Source organism: Populus euphratica, unplaced genomic scaffold, assembly GCF_000495115.2.
Source record: "Populus euphratica unplaced genomic scaffold, PopEup_1.0 scaffold278.1, whole genome shotgun sequence".
Classification (NCBI taxonomy): Eukaryota; Viridiplantae; Streptophyta; class Magnoliopsida; order Malpighiales; family Salicaceae; genus Populus; species Populus euphratica.
In genome coordinates, this window is record NW_011500113.1 from 291,430 (window position 1) to 315,340 (window position 23,911).

The 23,911-nt window shown below is 36.3% G+C and overlaps 3 protein-coding genes and 2 pseudogenes across 7 annotated transcripts; 3 read left to right on the top strand and 2 right to left on the bottom strand.

Annotated features, from left to right (window-relative positions):
- Positions 1–3,123: 3,123 nt before the first annotated feature.
- LOC105109854 (glucan endo-1,3-beta-glucosidase 5-like) lies at positions 3,124–5,491 on the bottom strand. Its single transcript, XM_011004706.1, has 2 exons — positions 4,615–5,491; positions 3,124–4,350 (listed from the first exon to the last, which is right to left on the bottom strand). Exons 1-2 carry the CDS (start codon positions 4,998–5,000, stop codon positions 3,228–3,230), a joined length of 1,509 nt encoding a protein of 502 aa, XP_011003008.1. The 5' UTR covers positions 5,001–5,491; the 3' UTR covers positions 3,124–3,227.
- Positions 5,492–6,263: 772 nt separating this feature from the next.
- LOC105109856 (DNA-directed RNA polymerase III subunit RPC6-like) lies at positions 6,264–15,731 on the top strand. 4 transcript variants are annotated; one of them, XR_839344.1, is made up of 2 exons: positions 6,264–6,785; positions 7,671–8,115. XR_839344.1 is itself a non-coding variant. In XM_011004707.1 (2 exons), the coding sequence occupies exon 2, from the start codon at positions 14,911–14,913 to the stop codon at positions 15,628–15,630; it is 720 nt and encodes a 239-aa protein (XP_011003009.1). In that variant the 5' UTR covers positions 6,264–6,785; positions 14,906–14,910; the 3' UTR covers positions 15,631–15,731. The 4 variants fall into 4 exon arrangements, 2 of the variants coding, with proteins under 2 accessions (XP_011003009.1, XP_011003010.1); XR_839343.1 differs by lacking the exon at positions 7,671–8,115 and adding an exon at positions 7,176–7,580; XM_011004707.1 differs by lacking the exon at positions 7,671–8,115 and adding an exon at positions 14,906–15,731.
- LOC105109866 (uncharacterized) lies at positions 13,140–14,004 on the top strand (annotated as a pseudogene).
- A 1,154-nt stretch (positions 15,732–16,885) lies between the features above and the next one.
- LOC105109867 (uncharacterized) lies at positions 16,886–20,650 on the bottom strand (annotated as a pseudogene).
- A 936-nt stretch (positions 20,651–21,586) lies between these two features.
- LOC105109857 (uncharacterized) lies at positions 21,587–23,351 on the top strand. 2 transcript variants are annotated; one of them, XM_011004711.1, is made up of 4 exons: positions 21,587–21,885; positions 21,984–22,087; positions 22,177–22,391; positions 22,841–23,351. In XM_011004711.1, exons 2-4 carry the CDS (start codon positions 21,998–22,000, stop codon positions 23,112–23,114), a joined length of 579 nt encoding a protein of 192 aa, XP_011003013.1. In that variant the 5' UTR covers positions 21,587–21,885; positions 21,984–21,997; the 3' UTR covers positions 23,115–23,351. The 2 variants fall into 2 exon arrangements, with proteins under 2 accessions (XP_011003013.1, XP_011003011.1); XM_011004709.1 differs by having other exon boundaries at positions 21,587–21,874; positions 21,978–22,087.
- Positions 23,352–23,911: the final 560 nt, after the last annotated feature.

The following is a 23,911-nucleotide window of genomic DNA, read 5'->3' on the forward strand; positions in this document are numbered from 1 at the left end:
GGAAAAATTTATGTTTGAGAAGCCAGAGATAATTTGGAAATATGTTTTCCGCGCACATTTTTTTCAGCACTTGTATGTGACACTCTGAGACTTCTATTTGTCTCAATGGCACCTCTGGCTCAGTGTTGCCCACCAGGATACTGATGTTCTTGCTTCTTCCAGCTATTGGGTATACCATAAAGGGATATTAAGAGATGGAATACTCCACTGAGTGAAAATCTCGTTGCATCAGTTCCTAAACTTGGACTTTTTAGATTGAAGGTTGGGGCAGCATTTTGTATTTAAACAAAACCCGAAGGAACTGTAAGTTAACAAAATCTTTGGATAAGATTGATATGGCTGATTATTTCAACATTACCTCATTGGCTTGTAGTTGACTAATAAATCCCAGGACCATGTTATTTTGAGTTCATTAATGTTATAAGAATTGTTTATTTGGGGAAAATGCACGGAGGAATTGACAGTTTTTGGAGAGGAATTTGTAGGCTATAGGCTGCGGGTTTGGATGGTGGCAATTTTGAGATGCAATGCTGCACTAATTTTTGTTTTCTTGTTGTTAGTGTTTGATGAGACAAACACTCTTGACCATTCGGTTTAGACAATTTTCTCCTATTTGCTACAGCAATATATATATCTCAGGGAAATTAACGAAGTCCTAGGTTAGTCTTTCCACTTTACTCTTCGGGTTGTATGCTTTTTTTCCAATAAAAAAATTAAATACATATGCTTTTTCAATGTTTTTTTATATAAAAAATATCAAATATAAATTTAAAAACTTATACATGCATTAAATTAAATAAATCAAAAATTATTTATGTCAATAAATAATAAAAAAACACTAATAAAAATTAAATATGTATCTATAATGGTTGTGAATCAAGATATTTAATTTTGCAAAGCCTATTAATTTAATTGTATTTCTTGATTTTGTTTATTAAAAATATTTTTTTATTTTATAAAATGATAGCATATATATATATATATATATATATATATATATAATTGATTGAATAAAATCAAAGAAAAAAATAAAGTTTTTTTTTATTATTAGAATATTTTTAAAAATAAAATTCAATTATATAAAAAATTAAAATAAATATATAGATGAATTAGAATAAATAAAAGCCAGCTCAGTGCCTGACTTGTTTAGCAAGGGCTTGTGCTCAGCCTTAATATTTTTTTTAAGGTACTGATAGTAGATGATAAGTCGTCCGTCCTATTTTTTTGAGAAAAAAAGCCCGACAATGTGTCATTTGTCTAGATTCCAGCTAATTTAGTGGTTGAAAAAACTGGTTCTATGTTTTATTTTTAATTCTAAGACTCATTAAATGACCTTACAAAGAAAAACCACACTAAAAATCAAAATCAAACCGAAATTAAAACTTTTTTCAAGCTCATATTTGATTTTTTTAAAAGCAATTTCAAAGCACAAAACACACTTAAGTGGAACTCTTCTCATCAAATAAAAATCTTTAACACCAAGATCGATTATTTTGATGGTCAAAATTGATGCCAACACTATTTTTCTCTCTTTAGTGCCAAAATATGACAACCTCTCTTTCTCTCTTTTCTCTTAAATTAGGAACATAAGAAATAACAAAAATAAATTTTTATACCAAAATCGAATTGAAAAATTGTTGAGGGACTGAATATGTATAGTTTGTAAACTTTTGTGTGAACTTTGAAACCATCACCTATTTATAATGTATTTTGTACTTTGATCCCTTTCTTTCAATTTTATCCTTAATCAACAAATTTGATTTAATTGTCCTTTAATTTGACACCAAAAGGTAAGGACTAAATTGAAAAAAATTGAATAGCAAATCTACAGTAAAATGTGAAAGAGTAAATAATCAGTAAAATGTGAAAGAATAAATAATGAACATGTGCTAAGTATTTTGATCACATCTTTTAGATTTGCTTACTAGTTATGTAACCCATTCTTTGTTGTGGGCTATTTTTTTTCAACAAAAACAATTATATACACAAGCTTTTTTAACATGTATTTGTAGAAAATAAAAAAAATTCATGCATACATGTAATAAAATAAATCGACAACTATATGTGTTAATAAATGAAAAAAAGTCATAAGCAATAACTAAAAATAAAAATTGAAAAAATTGAGAGATAAATGTAGATTAAGATATGTTATCTCACAAAACGAGATATTTACCTAGTTGTGTTTGTTAAATTTGTTTATTAAAATAAATATTTTATTTAATCAAACATATTCATGACCTAAAAAACTAAAAAAAACCATTGTAAAAGTCAAAATCAACCTGAAATAAAAAATCTACCTAAACTCTTATTTGTTTTTTTTTACAAACTTTAAAGTTAAAAAAACACCTAACATGAACTCTCATAATCAAATACAATTATTTAACACAAATATCAATCGTTTTGATGGTTTAAATCGGTATCAATGATATTTGTTTCTTTTTACCGCTAAAATTCAGTAAACTTTATCTTTCATTTTTCAAATCTAAGACTAAAAAAATAAAAAAATAAAATTTTTATACCAAAATTGAATTGAAAAAATATTGATGTGCTGAATATGTGTAATATTTAAAGTAGAAAGACTAAATTAAACTTTTTGTATGAACTTTAAAACCATCACCTATTTGTGGTATTTTTTCTACTTTAATCCCTGTATTTCAGTTTTATCTTTATCTAATAATTTGATTTAATTGTCTTTAAATTTGGGCAAAAAAAAAAAGAGAGGAAGCAATCGCTCAAAAAAATATTTAAAAATTAAATGATTTTTTTTATAAATACAAGAGAGAGCATACTTTAAACACCGCTTTTTAGTTTTTTACTTAATTATTATTATTATTGTTATTATTGTCCTAAAAGTCTTTAACAGGGGTGGCTGTTCGATTGACATTCCAGCCACTGCTTCTTTTCAACATAAGAATGCGAGTAATATTTAAAATTTGATTTTCAGAAGTGATCTTTCATTTTCACAAACACAGAGGACTTATTATTCATGTAGGAGCTGATTCAGAGTTTGGTAGGCATTTGCAGGCTATCTTCATTCATGTTTGGATGCGTGACTATTTCGAACAGCAGCATGAGACCAGTTGAGAATTATCCTGTTGTGTTCCAATTGTTTAGTTCTCGTGCTTAATGACTTAAAAGTTCCAGACTCAAATTCTCAATTTAGCTCCTTCTATACATACCAATCAAGGAAATACAAGTAACAGTCCAATACAATCAGTCCCCAAAAATCACAAAAACGCTGAAAGAAACGCGACGGCAAACGTTACAAAACTAGACATTGAAAACCCTCTTCCACCTTCAACACCAGATGTGACTGTTTGACTTTGAATCATGATCCTAAATTTGCAAGTCCCGGTGGATGGGTCATTGCTTGTAACAACCGAAAGATTATTTGGGAACCTACAAGCACTTTCAAGCTGATTGTTCTGCTGGTAGTAACTGTTAAATGCGTAGGAGATGTTGCCCTGTGCACTTAAATCTCCACAAGAAGTCCCATAGCCCAGACTAGTACAGTCTGCACTAGCACAAGCATAACTCACACTTGGTGCCACCTGCGGATCGTCAAGGCTTGCTGATGGAGACATAATACACCATTTCTGAGCTAAATAGCTCACACCCCTTGCTGGTACCAGACCATTTGAATTCGTCGTCCCCAGGCTAAGTGCATACTTAGGCTGTCCATCCAAGTAAAATAATCCCCAGTGTCGCTCAAAATTACCAGGCTGAATGCTTTTGGCATCCTCGTCGACGAGACTAAACAAGTAGGCATCCACAGGAGCAGGACGCATGGGGGTTCCCTTACCAGCATTGACATTATTCATAAACCCTTGGTTGAACTGCTGTGCATAGTTCAAGTTTGCATTTTTGTCTCCATCGGTAGGCCATCCAATCTCCCCAATGACAATGGACAAGTTTCCATATCCATTTTTCTGCAAGGCCCATACAAGGGTGTCATGATTCGCATCGAACACATTGTCGTAGATTTTTCCACCATCATTCAAGGAAGACGAACTACGGTTGTTGAAGAATGCAAAGCCTAGGGGGAAATTAGGATTAGTGTAAAGGCTTATAAAAGGATAGATATTGACAGTGAAGGGAGCCCCATTGTCGCTCAAGAACTTGACAATCGACAGCATGAGATCTTGGATGTCTGAGCGGAAGTTACCATCGGATGGCAGATTTGTGGGACTCTCATATACATCAGCATTGAGGGGAACGGTGACTTTCACCCGAGTGTCTAGTCCGGCTTTCGTTAAAGCTGATTGGATATTTTGAAGAGCAGGAAGAGTTATTCCCAGAAAGCTTCCATTGTATGCTGACAAGAACGGCTCGTTTCCAACTGCAACGTACCTTATAAATGGCTCAAAGTTACTGGCGAATAAATACCCCAATACAGGAAATGCTCCACATATAGTGCAACATAAACACCACATAAGCAGAGCCAAAGCAAGCTGATATGGGATGATTTGGTCATAGTCATGATCACTTGTTTCTTCTTACTCGACACATACTTGGCTTGTGTAAATCAAGTCAAAATATATTGATCGGCAAATAAATCCAAGTCAAAGGAAGAAAAATTAAAAGGGAGGGGAAAGGAAGGGTTTGATGGATTACCTGATGTCTACGCCACCAGAAGAGATATGGGAAGAGACATTCTTGGCCACCCAATTCTCAGCAGCTTGTTCACTATTAGCCAGAGTATAGAGCATATCATTGGGGATGCCCACCATGATTTGAATCCCAGAATTAGCGAAAGCATTTAGAGTAGCTGAATCAGCATCGAATAGCTTAACCTTCTGAAAACCGTTGTCTCTGAGCATGCTAACCACCGTGGAAGGCGGCAGAGGATGTGTTGCCTGAGTTCCCCAGTTGACTCCAATACCACTTACAGAACTCAGCAACAGCAGCAGTAGTTGAAGAATATATAGGCAGCACAAGGCTAGACCAAGAGGTCGTTGCCTTTGCCTTGTAGACAGCGCCACTCCTTTGACCAAACCCATGTTGTTACGTATGTAGTTGAGAAATTAAGACAATATCATGAATTGATCCTATGGGTCATAAGAAGAAGAAGACGACGATGACGACTATAATATGATAGATGGATGGATGGATCAGCAGAGTTGGTTAACTAATTAAGGAGCTAGTTTGCAGGGTGATCAGAGAAGCATCCAAGGCTTGCTACAAAAAGAAAGGAGATCGAAAGAAAGGTGGAGGCAAAGAACGTGATCAGCAAAAATTGCAAAGCTTAAACAAATTGCTCAAGCCTTGATTAAATTATTTTCATATAATAATCATAATTTGATGTTGAATAACCAGACAGAGCAGTTCTATTATTATATCTGTTTATTTATAGAAAAAAAAGTTTTATTCTAATAATTGTTTTGTTTAATTAATATATATTCGATATAACTTACATGTAATAATAAAAGAGTGGGGGGAGACTACCTTACAATAGAACCTTGTTTTGTTCTTGTTCTAATAAATAAGGAGATTAATTGATTTTAAAAATAAGAAGAGGAAACTTGGTGAGTGCTTGCACGATGGACGTCCATTTTGATTCGATTAACTCTAAGCCATAAAATAGACAAATTAAGAGCAAGTATAAAGTAATTAAAATAAAGTAGTTAGGTGCTGGATGATGTAACTAGAAGAAATATACAATACACGGGGACGGTGCACCCAACCTCCTAATTTAAATTATCTGTTTGTTTTCATATATATATTCATCACTCTTCAATCCATCCATCGAGCATGCAGGGTCATCATCGTGTTAATAAATATTTATTTTTTATTATTAATATAAATATTCGGTTAGCTTGTATTCACTTTAATTAATTTTATATATTTTTAAATTAATAATTATATAAATTTAATAACTTTAAAATTTATAATGATAAAAATAATAATTTTTTAAAAATAAATTTAAAATCTTAAACTATTTCTCATCCTTATCAAGTTATGTTAATGATTATGTTAATGAAAATGACTGCTTAAAAATACTGGAGAGTGCAAGTCCATTCCATTATGCTCTTCAGCTTAATTACAAAATTAATTAACGGCCCCACTCTGGCGTCAGGATGCTCATTCGAGGATCATCAGAGATGGGCTGGGCCTTTCCAACCTTAAAGGTTCGTCAAAAGCCCAGAGTCCATCTTATTTACTGACGGCCTGTTTGTGTCAATAAGTCAAGATGCCGTAGGCCCACGTGTTCAAGAGCATCTCACGACTTGACATCAAAGAATGCATAGCCTTTTCTTCCCATCACTTGAGAATATAAGCTGCTCTGACAAGACTTGTTCTACCCTCGGGATTTGAAGGAGGAGTAACAGCATAAGAAGGCGGGTTTATGGGACCAAATACCAGATTGAATCTGCAACATAAAATATTTATCAGAAAATGTTATGTTAGAGCACTTGAGCAGCAGATACATATTTTGGGGACTGGTCAGACGCCATGTGGCACGGATCATGAAACGTCCACGATTCTTTGAACAACAGCACCAAAATGTCATGATGGACCGAACTGTACCGGTATAAAAACAAGTACACGGTATTAAATTTTTTTTTAGAGTAACCCTCCCCTGCTCCATCGTTCTCCCCTCAAAATCTCCTGCTGTGTCAAGTTTCCACCCACCATCTCTGGTCTCTGCCCTCTCTGCACTCGGTGAAAACCCAAACGCAGCCACACAAGCCCTAAAACAGCGACCTCTCCTCTCCCTTCTACCATCCCCTCGCCTCATCTTCCATCTCCAGCACTTCCCCGCTTGCAGCGGCAGTCTCTCCTCGGTATGTTTCTTATTTTATTTTATTTTATTTTTACATGCTGATTTTTAACTTTTTAATTTTACAGACTTGTGTTTAGGCAACCTAAATGAAGAGAAAAAACAAGTTAACTTGATTGCTTAAGAAGAGAGCAACATGAAGAAATTAATTCCGCGATTTGCAGTAGATGAATAATGGTTGTTTTTTAAATTTTTATTTAAACATTTAATACCTTTAATTTAAAGAAATTAAATCTAGGATTTACAGTAGACTAATTTAACATCTTTATATAAAATATTTATTAAGGTGGAATAGTTAAAACCCTGTGGTGAAATTATATCTATAATTTAAAGAAATTAAATCCGTGATTTGATTTTATTTTGGTTTTGTGCACTGTGGTTACCCCTGAAAAAGCCCAAGCTAAAACCCTTTGTTGTTGAGAAGAAGAATGTACCCCAGTATTTACTGTTGCGAGATGAATTCTGAGAGAACCAATTAGCAAAGAATCCAATTGATGAGTTAATATGGCAGTGGCCTTTCCAATTAACATAAAAATATGAAGAATGATAGAGGAATGAGGAAGGCAGAAGGGGAGGAGAGATAGAGCAAGAGAGAAGCATGATAATTGTATTGTATATTTCATATTCCTTCTGTTACATGCAGTGTTGTATTTATAGGAGTGGGTAGATTCTAGAGTCTGTTATTTGAGGCACACGAGACTCTTGTAACACAAGGCTGATGCTGGCAATGAATTTATTTAAATGGTGCGTGTAACTAAAGAGCTGTTTGAGCGTTATTGAAATGCCATCGTTTCATCAATGATCTTTTGGTTTAAATTCCTTTTCCCATTACTGTGCTTCCTGGTTCACAATAATACCTTCCCCTTTTAAAAATTTTCTTGACCTCAAGGGAGAACTGTGGGTGCCTCATCAGAAGGTCATCAGCAAATTCCTATGTGGCTTTGAATGTGATAAGGTCTTCCAATTAACTAAGACTTGTGTTGCTGCGTGATTTTGGTGCTTGACCATTCTCTCGTATCAAGAATGGCTTGGGGCTGCAACTCCGGGTCTAGGTTTTGGGCTAGTAAGTTGTCATACACTATCTTATTCCTTGCATGTTGCTTCAATTGGAAAACATGAAACACTCGGTGTATAAGGCTTGAACCGGCAAGGCTAGGTTTGTGTGCCACCGCCCTTATGCACTCAATTACTTGGTAAGGATCATAGTACTTGGCTGCTAACTTGTGTGAACCCCTCCTGCTCACTATTTGTTACCTGTAGGGTTGTAATTTCAAGTAGACCCAGTCTCCCACCTTGAAGATGCGTTCATTACTCTTTTTGTTTTCTAGTTGGATCATGCGATGTTGAACTAGAGATTGTCTTTGATAGTTTTAAGCCTGTCTTCCCTTTTTATTAATTGCTTGTCAACAACTTCTATGTTAGAATCCTTAGGCAGATAAGGAATGTGGATTGGAGGATCTTGACCATATAGAACTTCAAAGGGTGTAGACTTGAATGACGAATGATAGTTGGTATTATACTATCATTTGGCTAATGGTAGCCGTCTGGACCATTGATCGGGTGTCTTGCTTGTTATGCACCTCAAATATTGTTCTAAGCACCGGTTCACCACTTCTGTCTACCCATTTGTTTAAGGATGATAGGTTGTTGAATGCAACAATTGAACGCCTTGGTAGGGGAATAAATCTTTCCAGAATTTGCTTACAAACACTGGGTCTGTCACTTACTATTAAAGCAGGTAAGCCATGTAGTTTATAGATGTTATTCATGAAAGCATCTGCCATCGAAGCAGCTGTGTAGGGGTGGGATAGAGCAATGAAATGTGTATACTTACTGAACCTATCTACTACAACCAAAACAACATTCTTTCCTTTGGAGTTGGGTAACTATTCAATGAAATCCATATTGATTTCCACAAAGGGTGTCTTTGGGTATAAGAAGAGGTTGAAGCAAGCCAAGTGTTAGGATGTTCTTGCTCTTATTTTTTTGACAGGTGTGACACTCTCTCATATATGTCCTCATATGTTTTTGTTGTTTTCTCTAATAGAATGGTGACCCTAACTGTTTAGTGGTGACAATAACACCAAAGTGTCCTTTTATGGTACAGTCGTAATAGATGGAGATTAGTTTACCCTGTAAATTAAAATCATTGCCCACCACCAGCTTCCCTTTTTTGTACAGATGCCCATTCAACCATTATACCATGTATAATGTGGATGCAAACTAGTATTTATGTTTAGCTTGCTGATGACCTTTAACAAAGCATTATCTCCTAGCACGCCTTTATTTCGTCTAACAAGTTGGTCAAAATGATAAACAATGTAAAGGTGAATAGCTCATTGATGGTACATCTAGATAGAACATCAGCTGCAATATTTTCCTTTCCCTTTCTATATTCAATGTCATAATCAAAGCCTAAAAGCTTGGCTAACCAAATGTGTTGGGAGGGAAAAGAAACCTTTTGTGCCAGCAGGCACTTGAGGCTCACATGATCTGTTCTGATTGTGAAATGCTTTCCCTATAGGTAGTGTCTCCACTTGGTAATTGCATGTAGAATGGCCAACATTTCCCTTTCATAGGTTGATAATGCTTGTTGCCTGGGTTTTAATGATTAGTTGATGAATGAGATAAGGAGCTCCTCCTGCATGAGTATAGTACCTATACCAGACCTTGAGGTGTCTATTTCAACCACAAAAGACATGTTAAGGTTAGGCAGGGAGAGAACCGAGGGTTGAGTCATCGTTTGTTTTAAGTTTCTGAAAGCTCTGGTTGAATCTTCCTTTCAGGCAAATGCATCTTTTTTTAGTAGATGGGTGAGTGGCTTGCTAATGGCTCCATAGTTTTTGACAAACTTTCTGTAGTAGCCAATAAGATCTAAGAATCCCCGTAGTTGCTTAACATTCTGGAGTTCAGGCCAGTCGGTGATGTCTTGAATTTTCTTAAGGTCAATAGCTTCTCCCTCTTTAGAGATGACATGTCCTAAATGTTCCACCTGAGGGATACCAAATGCATAGTTGCTGTGCTTAGCCACCAACTAGTGCCCTTTAAGTAAATCAAATACGGTTTGCAACTTTTCCAGGTGCTGAGTCATTGACTGACTATAGATTAAAATGTCGTCAAAAAATATTATCACAAACTTCCTTATATGCTTATGGAATACTTCATTAATCAAGCTCAGAAAGGTAGCAATGGCATTGGTTAGCCCAAATAGCATCACCAAGAATTCATAGCGGCCATTGTGAGTTCGGAATGCTCTTTTGAACACATCATGGGGAGTCATTCTAATCTGGTGATAACTAGATTGTAAATCCACCTTTGAAAATATTATGGTACCCACCAACTCTTCTAATAATTCCTCCAATAGAGGTATTGGAAACTTGTCCTTAATGGTTAGTTGATTGAGAGCTCTATAATCAACACAGAGTCTTTAGGACCTATACTTTTTCTTAACCAAAACAAGAGCTCTATAATCAACACAGAGTCTTTAGGACCTATACTTTTTCTTAACCAAAACAAGAGCTCTATAATCAACACAGAGTCTTTAGGACCTATACTTTTTCTTAACCAAAACAACAGGGGAAGCAAACAAGCTCCTGCTTTGTTGGATGATCCTAGACTCGAACATTTCCTCCACCATCTTTTCCAATATGTCTTTTTGCACTCTAGAATATTTGTAAGGTCTAAGGTTGATTGCTTGTGCACCTTCTTTCATAGGAATAGTGTGGTTATGAGTTCTGATGGGAGGCAGTCCTTCAGCTTCTTTGAATACTTCCTTGTAATAATTAAGTAATTCTTCCAGAGCCACTTGTTCTTTTTGGGTGCTTATGGTTAATGGTGACAAAGGCCTTGCATCACTGTTTGTGTCTTCAATAAGCGTGAAACAACATAGACTCATACTAGATAGGTGATTCAAGCTAACCATTAGATTGTTAAGTTGTGCCAACTCAGTGGTTTGTACCTTGGTGCAGTTAGTGCCTTTGAGTACTACATCTTGACCGTGTCACTTGAAGGACATCTAGAGATTCTTGTAGTTAAACGTAACATTACCTAGTGTTGCTAGCCATTGGATACCCAACACCATGTCACAGTTGATTAAATCGACAATGAATACATCTGTAAAAAAAATTTACTCCCTATATTCTTCAGCTGAAATTCCTGCATATTGCTAAGTAGTGCATAGGACCTCCATTTGTTGTTTCTACCACCAAGGTTCTAATAGGGTGGGCTAGACATTGCAATTTATTGGCAAACGTATTATTGAGAAAGTTATAGGTGCTGCGAGAATCAATCAGGATGTATAGAGGGTGCTTGTCAACCTTCCCTACTACTCATAATGTATGGCAACCCATCGTGCCCTTCAAAGCATTAAGAGAAATATAGGAGTAAGTAAGTCTTGCTCAACAACATCTAAGTCCTGCTCAACAACATCTGCTTCACCCTCTGCCTTTACAATATCCTCATCATCTTCGAGTAGAGTATACATAGAGAATATAATTGCTTATTTTTGCATTGGTGACCTGGTACAAATTGCTCATCACACCAGAAGCATAGTCATTTGGCCCTTCTTTCTTTCAGGTCTCGAGGCCGTATAGTTCTGGTTGGTTTCTGTATGGGGATGAGTAATATGTCTTGTTGTGGTTTGTTGTGGTTGTCTGAAGGTGTTAAGGTTTGGGGTTGCTGTTTATCTTGAATATGGTATGAGAGTGTTTTCTTTGAAGGGAATAGAGGGAGGCAAGCCATGGGGAATGTATTTGGGAAGTGTCTGGTGTGGTTGAGGTTGTGATTTTTTGTAAGACAGGGTATAATCTTGCAGTTGAGCAAGATTATAAGCTTGTCTGAAGGCTTTAGAATCGAACATTTTAATAGGGTTTTTGATTTCTATTTCTAATCCTCTAATAAAAAAAACACCATTGCCTATCTCTCACTAATGTCAACCTTGTTTCAAAGCACATCAAAATCTTGAATATACATCTCCAAGCTGCTAGTCTGCCTAAGCTCCATCAGCTCCTCAAAGGGATCTTGTTGACCACCAAACCGACCACACAAAGCTTCAGTATATTCTTTCCAAGTGACCACCTTAACCCTGAGACTCCTTGTGAAGTTTTGATGCCAGTATAAAGCCATTCTATCTAGATAAAAACAATCTTTTTTGTTTCCTTAATTTTGTTCATGTTAAAATATTGGTTGCATTTATACAATTATTTGTAAACATCTTCCCCATCAAAACAAGGAAAATCTCTTCGAGGTTTATGTACACTGTAGGAAAGTTGCCCTTCTTCGCCAAAATGGCCCATTTTCGAAGTAGAATCTCCATGAGGAAGGTCCTGGTGATCCTTCATGGGACTGCTTTCCATCGTACTGGTCTGCATCCTCTGTAGTAGCGTAGACTGCTTCTCGATCTTATCATCTTCAGTCGCTTTGGTGGTGTGTAATAATTGTCCATAAGTCTCCAGCTGTGTTAAAACTTTTGCATATCTTACTGATTGCTCCTTGTTGGCAACTTCAAGGGAATCTTCCAACTTCATAAGATCTTGGGACCTCGTGTTTGGTGGCATGGTTGAAGTCTGAATACCACTTGTTGCGAGATGAACTTTGAGAGAACCAATTAGCAATTGATGAGTTAAGGCGGTAGGGGCCTTTCCAATTAATATAAGAATATGAAGAATGATAGAGGAATGAGGAAGGTAGAAGGGGAAGAGAGATAGAGAGAAAGAACAGAAGTGAAGCATGATAATTACATTGTATATTTTATATTCCTCCTGTTACATGCAATGTCATAATTATAGGAGTGGGTAGATTCTAGAGTCTATTATCTGAGTCACATGAGACTCTTGTAACAGTAACAAACAACAAAATTAAAAACGCAAGGCTGATGCTGGCAGTGGATTTATTGAAATGGTGCGTGTAACTAAAGAGCCGTTTGAGCGTCATTAAACGTCATCGTTTCACAATGATCTTTTGGTTTAAATTCCTTTTCCTGCTACTGTGCTTCCTGGTTCGCAATATTGACAGAGTTACTAGCCAGAGCATGTGATTTCTCCACGTACCTATTATTAGGTATTTGTTATTTGTTTGAGGTTTTCTGTGATTTTTTATTAGTACAAATAAATGGCTTAGACTTTAGTAATTTGCTTATAAAACTTGGTGTAAAATATTAAAAATCACAGGAGCTTGTGTGTGGTGGAACATCATATCCAAAGCTTCAATCTTGATCCTTGTAGACTGTTTTTTGTCCATATTTTAAAGCTTGAATGGGGTTGGTAGAGAACAAACAAATATCTGATGAAAATGAATAATCCCGTGGTTAAGGAAACAAAATGTGCACCAATAATATTAATCTATCAGGATATACTTTTGACTGGTGGTTACATTGAGGCTAGGCCTGAGCCGAGCATGTCTTTATAGCTGCTGTTGCACACTGATTTTATCCTCTTCAATGCCATCTTTAACAACAATAAAACCAAAAAAAAAACCTTGTTTTGAAGCCACCTACATATTTAGTTACTTCATCAGACTTTACAAAATGGCATGGTTGGGCAAAAACCCTTGCCTCCTCTGCTGGGTCGTCTTTTGTGGAGTCGGATAATGGCCCTGACTCCACTCTCTTGTGTAAGGAGCTCAGTTGGCTTCTTGAGGACTCACTTGAAAACAGCTCCTACTCCTTCTCGTGCTTGTCCTTTTCCAAGTATAAATATGATACTAGTGGTAAAAATGAGAATATCATTATATGGATAGGTTTGGATGATCTTTACAAATTGTGGAAGAAGAGGATTGAAGAGAGGAGGCCTTTCCTGTGTATAGTAGGGTGTGAGCACTGGAGGGACTTGGTGTTGAGTTTGCAAGAAGGGGTCTTGATTCTGAGGTCAGAGACAGAATTTATTGTTGATCTAGTAAGTGATGTGGTTTCCAACAATGAAAAATTGGGACAGGGATTGTTGACAGATGTGGGTACAGGTAGTGATGCTATTACAGTAGGTATTAGAAAAATTTTGGGGAGTTATGGGAGATTATTGCCACAGATTTAAGCCCAGTCGCAGTGTCGGTGGCAACCCTTAATGTGCAAAGGTATGGGCCTTCAGGATGTGATTGACTAAGGCAAGAATCTTGGTTTGAGCCCTTAAAGGATGTTGAAGGACAAATTGTAGGAATTGTGAGAAATCCACCATACACACCAAGTGACTATTTCTGGACTAAAAGCTGAAGATGGTAGACATGAACCAAGAATCGCATTAGATGGTCGTACTAGTGGCATGGATTATCTTCTTCGTCTTTACAATATGGCCGCTGCAATGTTGAAACCTGGTGGGTTTTTTTGCTTTTTCAAGTAGCGTGGAGAAGCAATGTGAGTTTCTTGTCGATTGCATGCAAAATGACATATTGCAGGAAGCTTTTGTAATCTGAACATTGTATCTGATTTTGCTGGTATTAAAAGACTTCTGACTGGGTTCCCGCCAATATGTAACATAATTTGCAAATGTCCCTTTACCAGCCATCAAGAAAGATGCACGACTAGTTGTGTCACAGTTTAACTAAATATAGTAATAATATCTACGAAATCATGGCACCATCCCTATCATTGGCCCTTTGTCATATCATTGATGACATGAATATGTTGAGTTTTAAAACCTTAAAATTTATTTTGCTAGTTTAGTGTGAATGCACAAATCTTATGAGATACTTTTGCAATTAGAGTTGCCATACCTTCTCTCTCTCATAAGATTTGGTTGTTTCTGTCTCTCTGTTTATTGCTTTCTGAGTGTTTGATCCATTACAAAACATATGAAGGAATACCGACTCAGAAAATAATCTTTTGTCTCGACTGTTTTGGCTTTTTATAAAATCTGAAATTCTGCTCAAGAGCTGTACTACTTCTTAGGAGGTGTGAATCTTTTGTTTTTCTCGTGCTGCTGGTAGTGATGTAATCGTTTTAGTTTCAAGTTTGTTTTAACACTTGCTCAGCCACCAAAACGAGCATTGTGTACAAAGATAAATGATGTCTTTCATATCTTTGACCTTGACACAAAATTGGCACTTCAAGTGCTTCATGCTTTAAAATCCAGTTAAAAAAACTATTTCTGTTCTGATATATCATACATAACATATTCATCTTTGATGTTCTCTCAGGAGGAATGAGCCGTTTACAAGGACCTTCATCCCTTAAGAGGAAACGGCCAGAAGTGAATTCTCCAGCTCAATCTCTTAATGAACATGAGCGTCTCCTCTATGATGTGATCCGAAGCAAACAAGATATTGGAATCTGGACTAGAGACATGAAAAAAGAAGCCAAGCTTCCGGATAATGTGGTAAATAAGTCTCTCAAGGCTCTGCAGGTAAAAAAATTGATAAAAGAAGTGGTGAACATCCAAAACAAGGGGAGGAAACATTTCATGGCAACAGAGTTTGAACCGTCAAAGGAAATCAGTGGAGGGGCATGGTATCTTGAAGGGAGCCTTGATACAGAGTTTATTGAGTCACTGAAGCAGTTATGTAAACGCCAAATAGAAAGGAGTGGGGTTGCCACTTTGGAGGCAGTTACAGACTCGATCAATAGTTATCCAGCCTTCAATGTTGACGTGACAAAACAGCAAATTGAAGAAATCCTGAGGACTTTGATTTTGGACAATGTAATCATGGAGGTGAAGAGTAATGGAATGGGTGAGTTTGCTTCAATTCCTTTTGGAGAGGTTTGCTATAAATACGTTAGCAAGGGAGGCCTTGGAGGGGAGCCAAAGGCAGGGGCATTAGCGTCCATCCCGTGTGGAGTTTGTCCACGGATAAGTCAGTGTACACCTGATGGCATTATCTCTCCTAAGACTTGTGTCTACTACCAGAAGTGGTTGGATTTTTAATTTCCAAGTGTACTTAAAAGATTTCTCTTCATTTTACATTATAGATGTCGAAAATGAACCATATTACCAGTTATATATAGCATAGTTGCATTTTTATTATTGCTCTTTGAAATCCTTTATTGAGCACTCTTCTTGCTACTTGAAAGTGTACTTGAAAGTGTGTGATTATAATTATTTTTTAAAATATGTTTTATTTAAAAAATTATGTTTAATGATTTTAAAAAATATTTTTAATATTAGCATATTAAACTGATGTAAAATTATTAAAAAATATTAATTTAAAATAAAAAATAAAAAATAAAAAAATTAATTTTTTTTAGAAACACATTTAAAAAACAATATCCAATGGCTTAGTTTCAACTTAGAGACACCATAATATTTTGTGAAGTTCTTTAGGAAGAACTGTTCGTGGTCTGCTTATAGATGCAGCTAACTTCGGTTGCAATTCTATTGTTACTTGAGTGAGAACGTGATTTCATGGAAAAAAATGAATTTAGCTGCTTTTTAATTCTTCTATTGTTATTATTGATTTTGTTTTAAAGAGGTTTAGAAACACAAGCTAATTTGTGTTTTAAAAAAATTTAAAATTTTTTATATTTTAAATTATTTTAATAAGCTGATATAAAAAATAATTTATAAAAAATAATAATAATAATATTTTAATATATTTTATAAAAAATCATTTTAAAAAAATAACCACAGTTAAAGTCCCAAATAAATTCTATTTCATCATCACTTCTTTCATGTGTAAACATCATCCACCATGAAGGCCATATTTACGATGATTTGTGCACGATTTGCAATTACAGCTGGAAATTTCTCTCTTATTTGTGAGATTCTGATTGGAATATTTTGACAATTTGGAGTCATGAAATAAGTGAAGGGCAGCCGAACTTAGGGCACTATGCACAGGCATTTTGTTCTCACCTAGCCTGCTGTCCACAGATGATCCAAAGCTAATTATGATGGTTGTTCAATTGCTTTCCTATGTTCCTAGCCTTCCTGCATAAATTGCGTAAACTGGAAAAATGCATTACAGAATGGACAAAAGTAGTTGGTCAATCTTTGGACGCTAAATTAGGTATTGCATTTAAGAACTTGGAGGTTGCACTCTAGCTTCCATGGACCATCGCACAAAATCAGCCTTATTAAGGGGCGTATTGCACTCCATCCTAAAGGTTTCCTGGTTAGGTATCATCTCATCAGTTTTGTGCCAAAATTCATAAAAATGCCATGGGTGTTCATGAGAATCTCATGATGAGAATATAAGCTGCTCTCATAAGACCTCTTGTTCAATCCTTGAAATTTCACATGGAATTTGAAGAAGAAATAACAACAGAAGCACAAATAAAAAATCCAAAATCTTTCTACAGTACATCATTAACTGTAATTTTGCTACATTCATTGCTATCTTTACTGCTCCTGTCATTTTCTCTCTCTTTAATCAAGTATTATTCCCGTCTTCTTTACAACAATTTAGAATTCATATAGATCGGAGAGTCAAATATCCAGTCCATCATTGTGGTCTGCATAGCTTATTAGGTATACCAAGGAGCAAATAAAGTATGATTAGACCTCTGGTATTTACTACATATTACGAATCCAATTTAAAGCATAACAATCCTAGCATTATTGATATTACTTCATTAGAAAAGAATGGACCATTGGAAGAATGACTGACAATTTCTTTGAAATAAAACAGAGAAATCTAAAAGTATAACCTTAGATTATTTTACATTACAGGATCAAAGAATTAGGGGTTATACAAGGCAGCAACAATTATCACTACCAAAATGTTGAATTCAGAAGTTACGATTCTTCGAATTAGTGTGTCCTTTTGTGGTGGGATTTTTTACATCTTCACCATCAAACACAACGACGAACAGAGTAAAACACTTACCTCAGAGTATGCTTTCACCTCCATCATCATCACTTCCAACATCATCATCAAGAAAATCAGAAGCGCTGCCGGCATTAGTTTGTACATCTTGGAGCTGATAAATAGCATCTCTTACATCCGAAACTAGGGTATTTTTTGCAGCTCTAACCACATCTATTTTCATTGATCTCTCCCCTATTCTCTTTTCCTGCAACAGATTTTCCTGCACGTGCATGTGCTGCTTTTCTCTTAGCTTCTCTGCAGTGTAATTGGTCAATATATTTCTCATGTAAAGCCTTGTTTTTCACCTGCTTCAGTACTGGGGGACTTACAATATCTATCCCACATGAACTCAATCTCACAAGGGGCCTTTTATGGTCAGAAGAACTCTCATGGAGTTTGTGAAGAAAACCCAGTTTTTCTTGTGAATGCTCAGGGGTTGAAATTTCAACAGCCAGCTTAGAATCTTGCATAGATGAATTCTGGTTGGGTTCAAGAATGGAGAACAAGTCTGCTTCATAATCTCGGTTCACTTGATTCTGCTTTTGCAATAACTCTCTAACATTTTTATGTGCAAGATGACTCTTCTGCTTACAACTCAATCTTTTATTCTTTGGGCCAGAGGGATTATTAAGCAGTTTACTAACAGAGATTGAAAAACATTCAAGCGTTGATGAGTTTATTCTCTTAGCCCTTGATCGCGGGAAGGTTTGGGGTAGAGTCATGTGGTCAGAGTTAACTTTGTCAAAACAATCCTGTGCAGACTTTCCAGGAACCTGCAATTAATTTCATGCACATGTTAATATAAAGCTCACAGTTGGTGCTCTTTAAGAGAAGGTTATAGATAGAAACTGCCTTCCACATATAAAAGGACACAAAATTACCACTCCCAATTCAATAGAAGACGAGACTACCCTTTGACATGGGATATAAGAAAGCCCACAATTAACCTTTAGGAACAACCAACGACAGTGCCTGGGCATTGCTAGGGGGCACATTCTGCCAGCTGATAAAACAAACAACATAGCTGCCCGTATTTGGATACACTGACCTTCACTTTTAAAGTGGTAAATGCAATCATGTGGAGTCAGAGAAATAGGCTATCTGACTCCAGATGGTGTATGAAGACAAAAAATATTTTACAGATCGTCAACTACACGCAATATCTGAAAATTATATTAACAAATATTGCAAGCAACGAATGCATCACTGTGCTTTATAACAATTGAATACTGACTAATTCTTGCAGTGAAAGAATGTCATTCTTTAATTTTCACTTGTGTGATTATACAAAAGGTAACGGTGTGCAGAAAAGCTGATCCAAAGCTCTGAAATCAGCTGTTGATATTATGATTGGCTATGCAGCATGACACGAGTTAAAGATTTTATTAATTGTGAAAGTATACTAAATAGCCACAGTTTATTCATTGAGTTCAGAAAAAAAAATTCTAGAAATTATTTATGCGACTACATATTATTTTGAACAAAAGAAAGAAGAAAACAAATGACCCAGTCTCGAAATTTCTCAAATGAAGCTCTTCAGTACTGATCACTTGGAGAATTTTCAGCTAGTCTAAGCTCATATGGGCAATAGCAGATGCTGCCGATTGGTACCATAGAGGCAGTGGAGCTTACCAAAAGGAAATATACAAGGGAACAGAGTTCTGAAATTTTTGCTGATAGCCATATAGTTCAGCTAGTGGCAACAAAGTCAGAAAGATTTCTATCCAAAATTGATTTAATTTTGATAGCTAAAGTAGAGTGAGAAATATAAGAATAAAGATTAAACCATGAAATTGTTTAAATCCAAGCCAGGTAAATCACCAATACCTGCACTTCTTTTTTGCAATAACAGAATCAATACATTAGCATAATGAAATGTAATGTCATAACACAGAAAACATACAAATTCATTTTCTCTACAATGGTTTGTCTCTGGTTTTCCTACTTTGAATCATAAATCAATCTCTTTTCAATAGGCTGTTAAGAATAGATTGAAGCACATGCCATCATCATTTTAATCCCATGGATATTGTGATTGATGTATGAAATAAAAAAGTACGTGAAGATTGAAGCATGAAACTATACTCTCACTGCCTAGAATGACAGTAATTTGAGCTCAAAATTGCAAGAGTTCTTTCACAGGAAACCTCAAGAGAAAAATTTGCACTTTTTTTTTTTCATGCTACGGTTTTCTAGAAACCTAAGCTTCCAAGTTATGCTAGCGCCAAAGCATCCTCAATATGCATAATATACATAATACCATCCCATCTAAAGTAACCATCTTGCAATTCAAATTGTATTTTTTAAGGAAACAATGATAACATATGATTAAACACAGTAAAGGAAGGGATAAAATAATATCAACAGAAGCAGAAAATAGCAAAAGAGAAAAGAAAAGAAAATTACCAGCTTAGAAACCTTCCTCCAGAAATTAGGGGTAGGCTTGGCTGTAAATAAAGCTCTTTGCAAAGCCATTTCCTGATCCCTTGTCCACCCTTCAATAGCGCGTTTATTAGCTCCCTCTGCTCTCTTTCTCTTCCTATGGTTATTATCATCAGCAGTGGCAATCTCTAGTTTCTTGGTTTCACAATACCAACAGCACTCACTCTTGCTTTGGATGCTTCAAGTCCAATAATAACACCCCTCCTCTTACTGGTTTCCACTTCACCTTTTAGTCTTTTACTTTATTCGAAGACGAAAGCCCCTCATCATCAGACTTGCAATTACTAGTCTTGTTGTTGAAAATTTGGTTTGTATTTGGGTCCTGCAACAAAGATCGCCTTGGAGTCGAAACGTCACGGACACCGACCACATTGTTACGAAAGACTGGGAATTTTGCGGACCTAGAGCCAGAGCCAGAGTGGGAAATGCCACAAACTAGGGATCTTTTTTCAGCGGGGTTCTGTTTTTGTGGGGAAAGGAAATCATTGTGAATTTTTTCAGCCAGATCTTTTGAGTTTCTTGAATGTATTGGCATGGTGAGGGAGTGAGCTTTGTAAATTTGAATTTGAGCGATTGCAGAAAGACAAGAAAAGGAGAAGTCCTCTAGTTATAACTTGCAAGGGGAAAGAAACAGACATGGGCGGCGGCGGCGGCCCATGGCGTTGAGTCATGGACCTCGTTTGAAGACAGATCCATAGTTTTTATTGGATTTGATTATAGCTAAGCTAAGCCAGCTCTCCTCAAGTTTTCACAGCCCATGCCATGCCATGCTGTCCAATTCAATCAATCAATTATTAATTAATACACGCACCCCAGAGTCAAACAAAAAGACAAAAAAGCCAGCGAAAGATTCAGTGAATCTCTCTCTCCCTCTCACCTCACGTCCTGACAGCTTTGATTTGATGATAAGAGTCAAAGATCCCTTCAATGGAATGGAATCTCTTTTTTTATTTTCTTTATATGGAAACTATAAATAGAGAGGAAACAAACAATCCTATTAGAAGATAGGGTATAAAAATAAAATACAGTACCACGAACAGTAATTAATTGCACATAGACATGATCATGTATGAGGTGCATCTATTCCCTGTATGAACGAGCGAGCGTCTGTGTGTATCTCATAATAATGATTCTATTCAAATGACAGCTAGCTGGGAAATTAAGGAAACTCCTCGGCCCAGTAGATGATGGTGGAGAAATTATATACATATATATATATATATATATATAGAAAACATTAAATTGGAAAATCGAATCCTTCCTTGGTAAGTAATCTTACAACATTGCATTTGAACAATTGGATCCAATAACAACTTGGGGTTTTTAACAGCAAAGGCCTGCAATGCATTTTAGATGCTAAGGACCGCTTGATCAAATTACCTAAATACAAGGAAGACAGGGTTGACTTTGAAAAATACTTACAATATGGTTTAATGTGTCGATTTGATACAAGGATAGGTCCTCACAAATAAATTATTGTTTTTTTTAAAAAAATAAAAAACTTAAAAGAATTAGGTGGAGGAGATTAGGTGTAAATAGAAGAGCTAATAAAGAAAAGAGAAAAGGAAGGAGATATTGAAGGCAGGAATTGAGGATCCGGGGGTGAGCGAGAGCGCGAGAGAGAGAAGGCAGGAATTGAGGATCCGGGGGTGAGAGAGAGCGCGAGAGAGAGCATCGACTTGTGTCATTTACCATTTATATATATAAATCTGCTTTACATTTATTTCTTTCCTAACCAAAGACGCAGAATTCTTTCATAGGGAAGAAGAGGAGTTAGGGAGCGAGAGATCTCTCATCTATCGCCACCCTTTTAAAGGATAAGAAGAAGAAGAAGAAGAAGAATTTTCTTATTCCTATATTTTAATAAGAGATCCCCCTCTCCCCCTCTCTCTCTCTTCGGATCTTTTCAGTACTTAATAGGTAAGATAAAACTGTTTTTTGTTGTTCTTCTTCTTTGATGATGATTGCTTCTGTGGAATTAAATTGTTTCATCATTCCCGTCTTCTATGCATAAATAAATCAGGTATAGAACATCAACAGATAATGGCTGTTACAATGAAGCATATGGCGCTCGCAATCACTGCTCTTGGAGTGATCTCTTTCCTTTTAGGCGTTGTCGCCGAAAATAAGAAGGTACTCTACCATATTCTATATTGTTATGTGTAATTTTCTGATTAAATTTGGTTGATTTTTTTTTATTTTTCTTGGAAATAATTTTATAGCCTGCTGCTGGAACTGCAATAACCGGAAAGGGTGTTGTGATTTGCAAGTATCCATCCGATCCTACTGTAGCCTTGGGCTTTCTCTCTGTTGGATTTCTCTTAGCAGCTTCCGTTGTTGGTTACTTGTCTCTCTTTTATCCTTACAAAGGAAAACGTGTCCCCAACTCTGCCTTGTTTCAGAGCACCAGTTTCACCATCTTCTTCAACGTTGCTTTGTAAGTCTTTCTCTTTAGAACTTGCTTCCTCGGTTCGGTTTGCCCTTCTCTATTGCATTCAACAGGTATAATCAAACTCATGCTGTGCTCGCCTCCCATCTTTAGTGACCCGCCCCAATTAATCATTAATCGTTAACATGGAGCCTGTATTGTCTTTGGAGGATTACACAATTGAAATACACGACAATTAAACCAACTATTTTGACAATCTAAGCGTGGATCTGCTCGCATGTAAAATGCCTGCTTCCTGCGTTGCATCTCTCAACTTGGATAGATTTTTATAGGCTTAGACTCATGCCAGTAGATTGTTTTCTGCGCTTCTTTATTTATTTGGTATACCTGTGGCAAATGTCTATCCTTTGTGCCGTGAACTTAACTCACCAAATTAAATGTGTCGATCCCTTAGATAATTTTCTCTGAAATGACGTGTCTTGCGAAACTCGAAACAGGTTTACAGCAGGACTGGCAGCAGCTTTGATATTGTGGCCAACAATTCAAGAGCACTCTCACTTGAGTCACACCGTTCATCACGATCCTGACTATCAATGCCCCACTGCCAAGACCGGTCTCCTTGGTGGCGGTGCTTTAGTTTCTCTCGATTCAGCCCTTTTCTGGTTAGTCGCACTCATGTTAGCGGACAATGCTCGCGAGGACTTCTTTGATGAAACGGAAAAGGATGTCAAGGGGGAACTTAATTACGAGGTGCTTGAAGGCTCTGCGTAACGCCTTTTGAGTCCTGGAATTCTCTCTTTGGTCTGACACATTTCCATGTCACCTAAATAATTCTCAGTCAGCACCACCTGGAAGCCACACTAAAACATGGAATTCCTAATTGTAAATATCATGTATCTTTTGGATTTCAATTCTACGCTTTTCTCTGTTGGAGTTTGGACCAAGTATCAGAATTATTATTTTTTTCCAGCTCTTTGCTAATTATTAGCTCCTGAATTATTTGTTGTCTGTGATTGTGACGTTGCATATGTGTCAGCGGCTATCCAATTTAATGGTCATGTTTTGCAATCACAATGATATTTGGTGAAACCACGCACGAGGTTACCTGGAATGTTAATTTTAGACGACGATATTATCATGAATCCGAAGGCAGCAAAAATTTGCTGGAGGACCCTCGGATATAGCATCTCTTGCTGGTGAGAGAACATGCAAATCATGCATACTTGACCACTCTTTTAAGCAACCAAACGGTGCTTGTTGAAAATATTTTTAATGTTTAGTCTGTTGGAGTGGTAATACGGGAGTACTTTTACGTTTGGACTCTAGATGGATGAAAGAGGCAATTAATTTCTCAAGTAATCAAGAATAAACTGAAATATTGATTAATTAATTCATCCATCAATCTATTAAGAATATGAACATATATACTGCAATTAATCAATTATTTCACAGGTATTTTAAACTTAAGAAGATTAGTGCACAACTAGAGAAGGAAAATAGAAATCATAAAATGAAAATGTAAACTTGATGGACCTCAGTCCAATAAAGCCCCCACACTTAGTTAGATC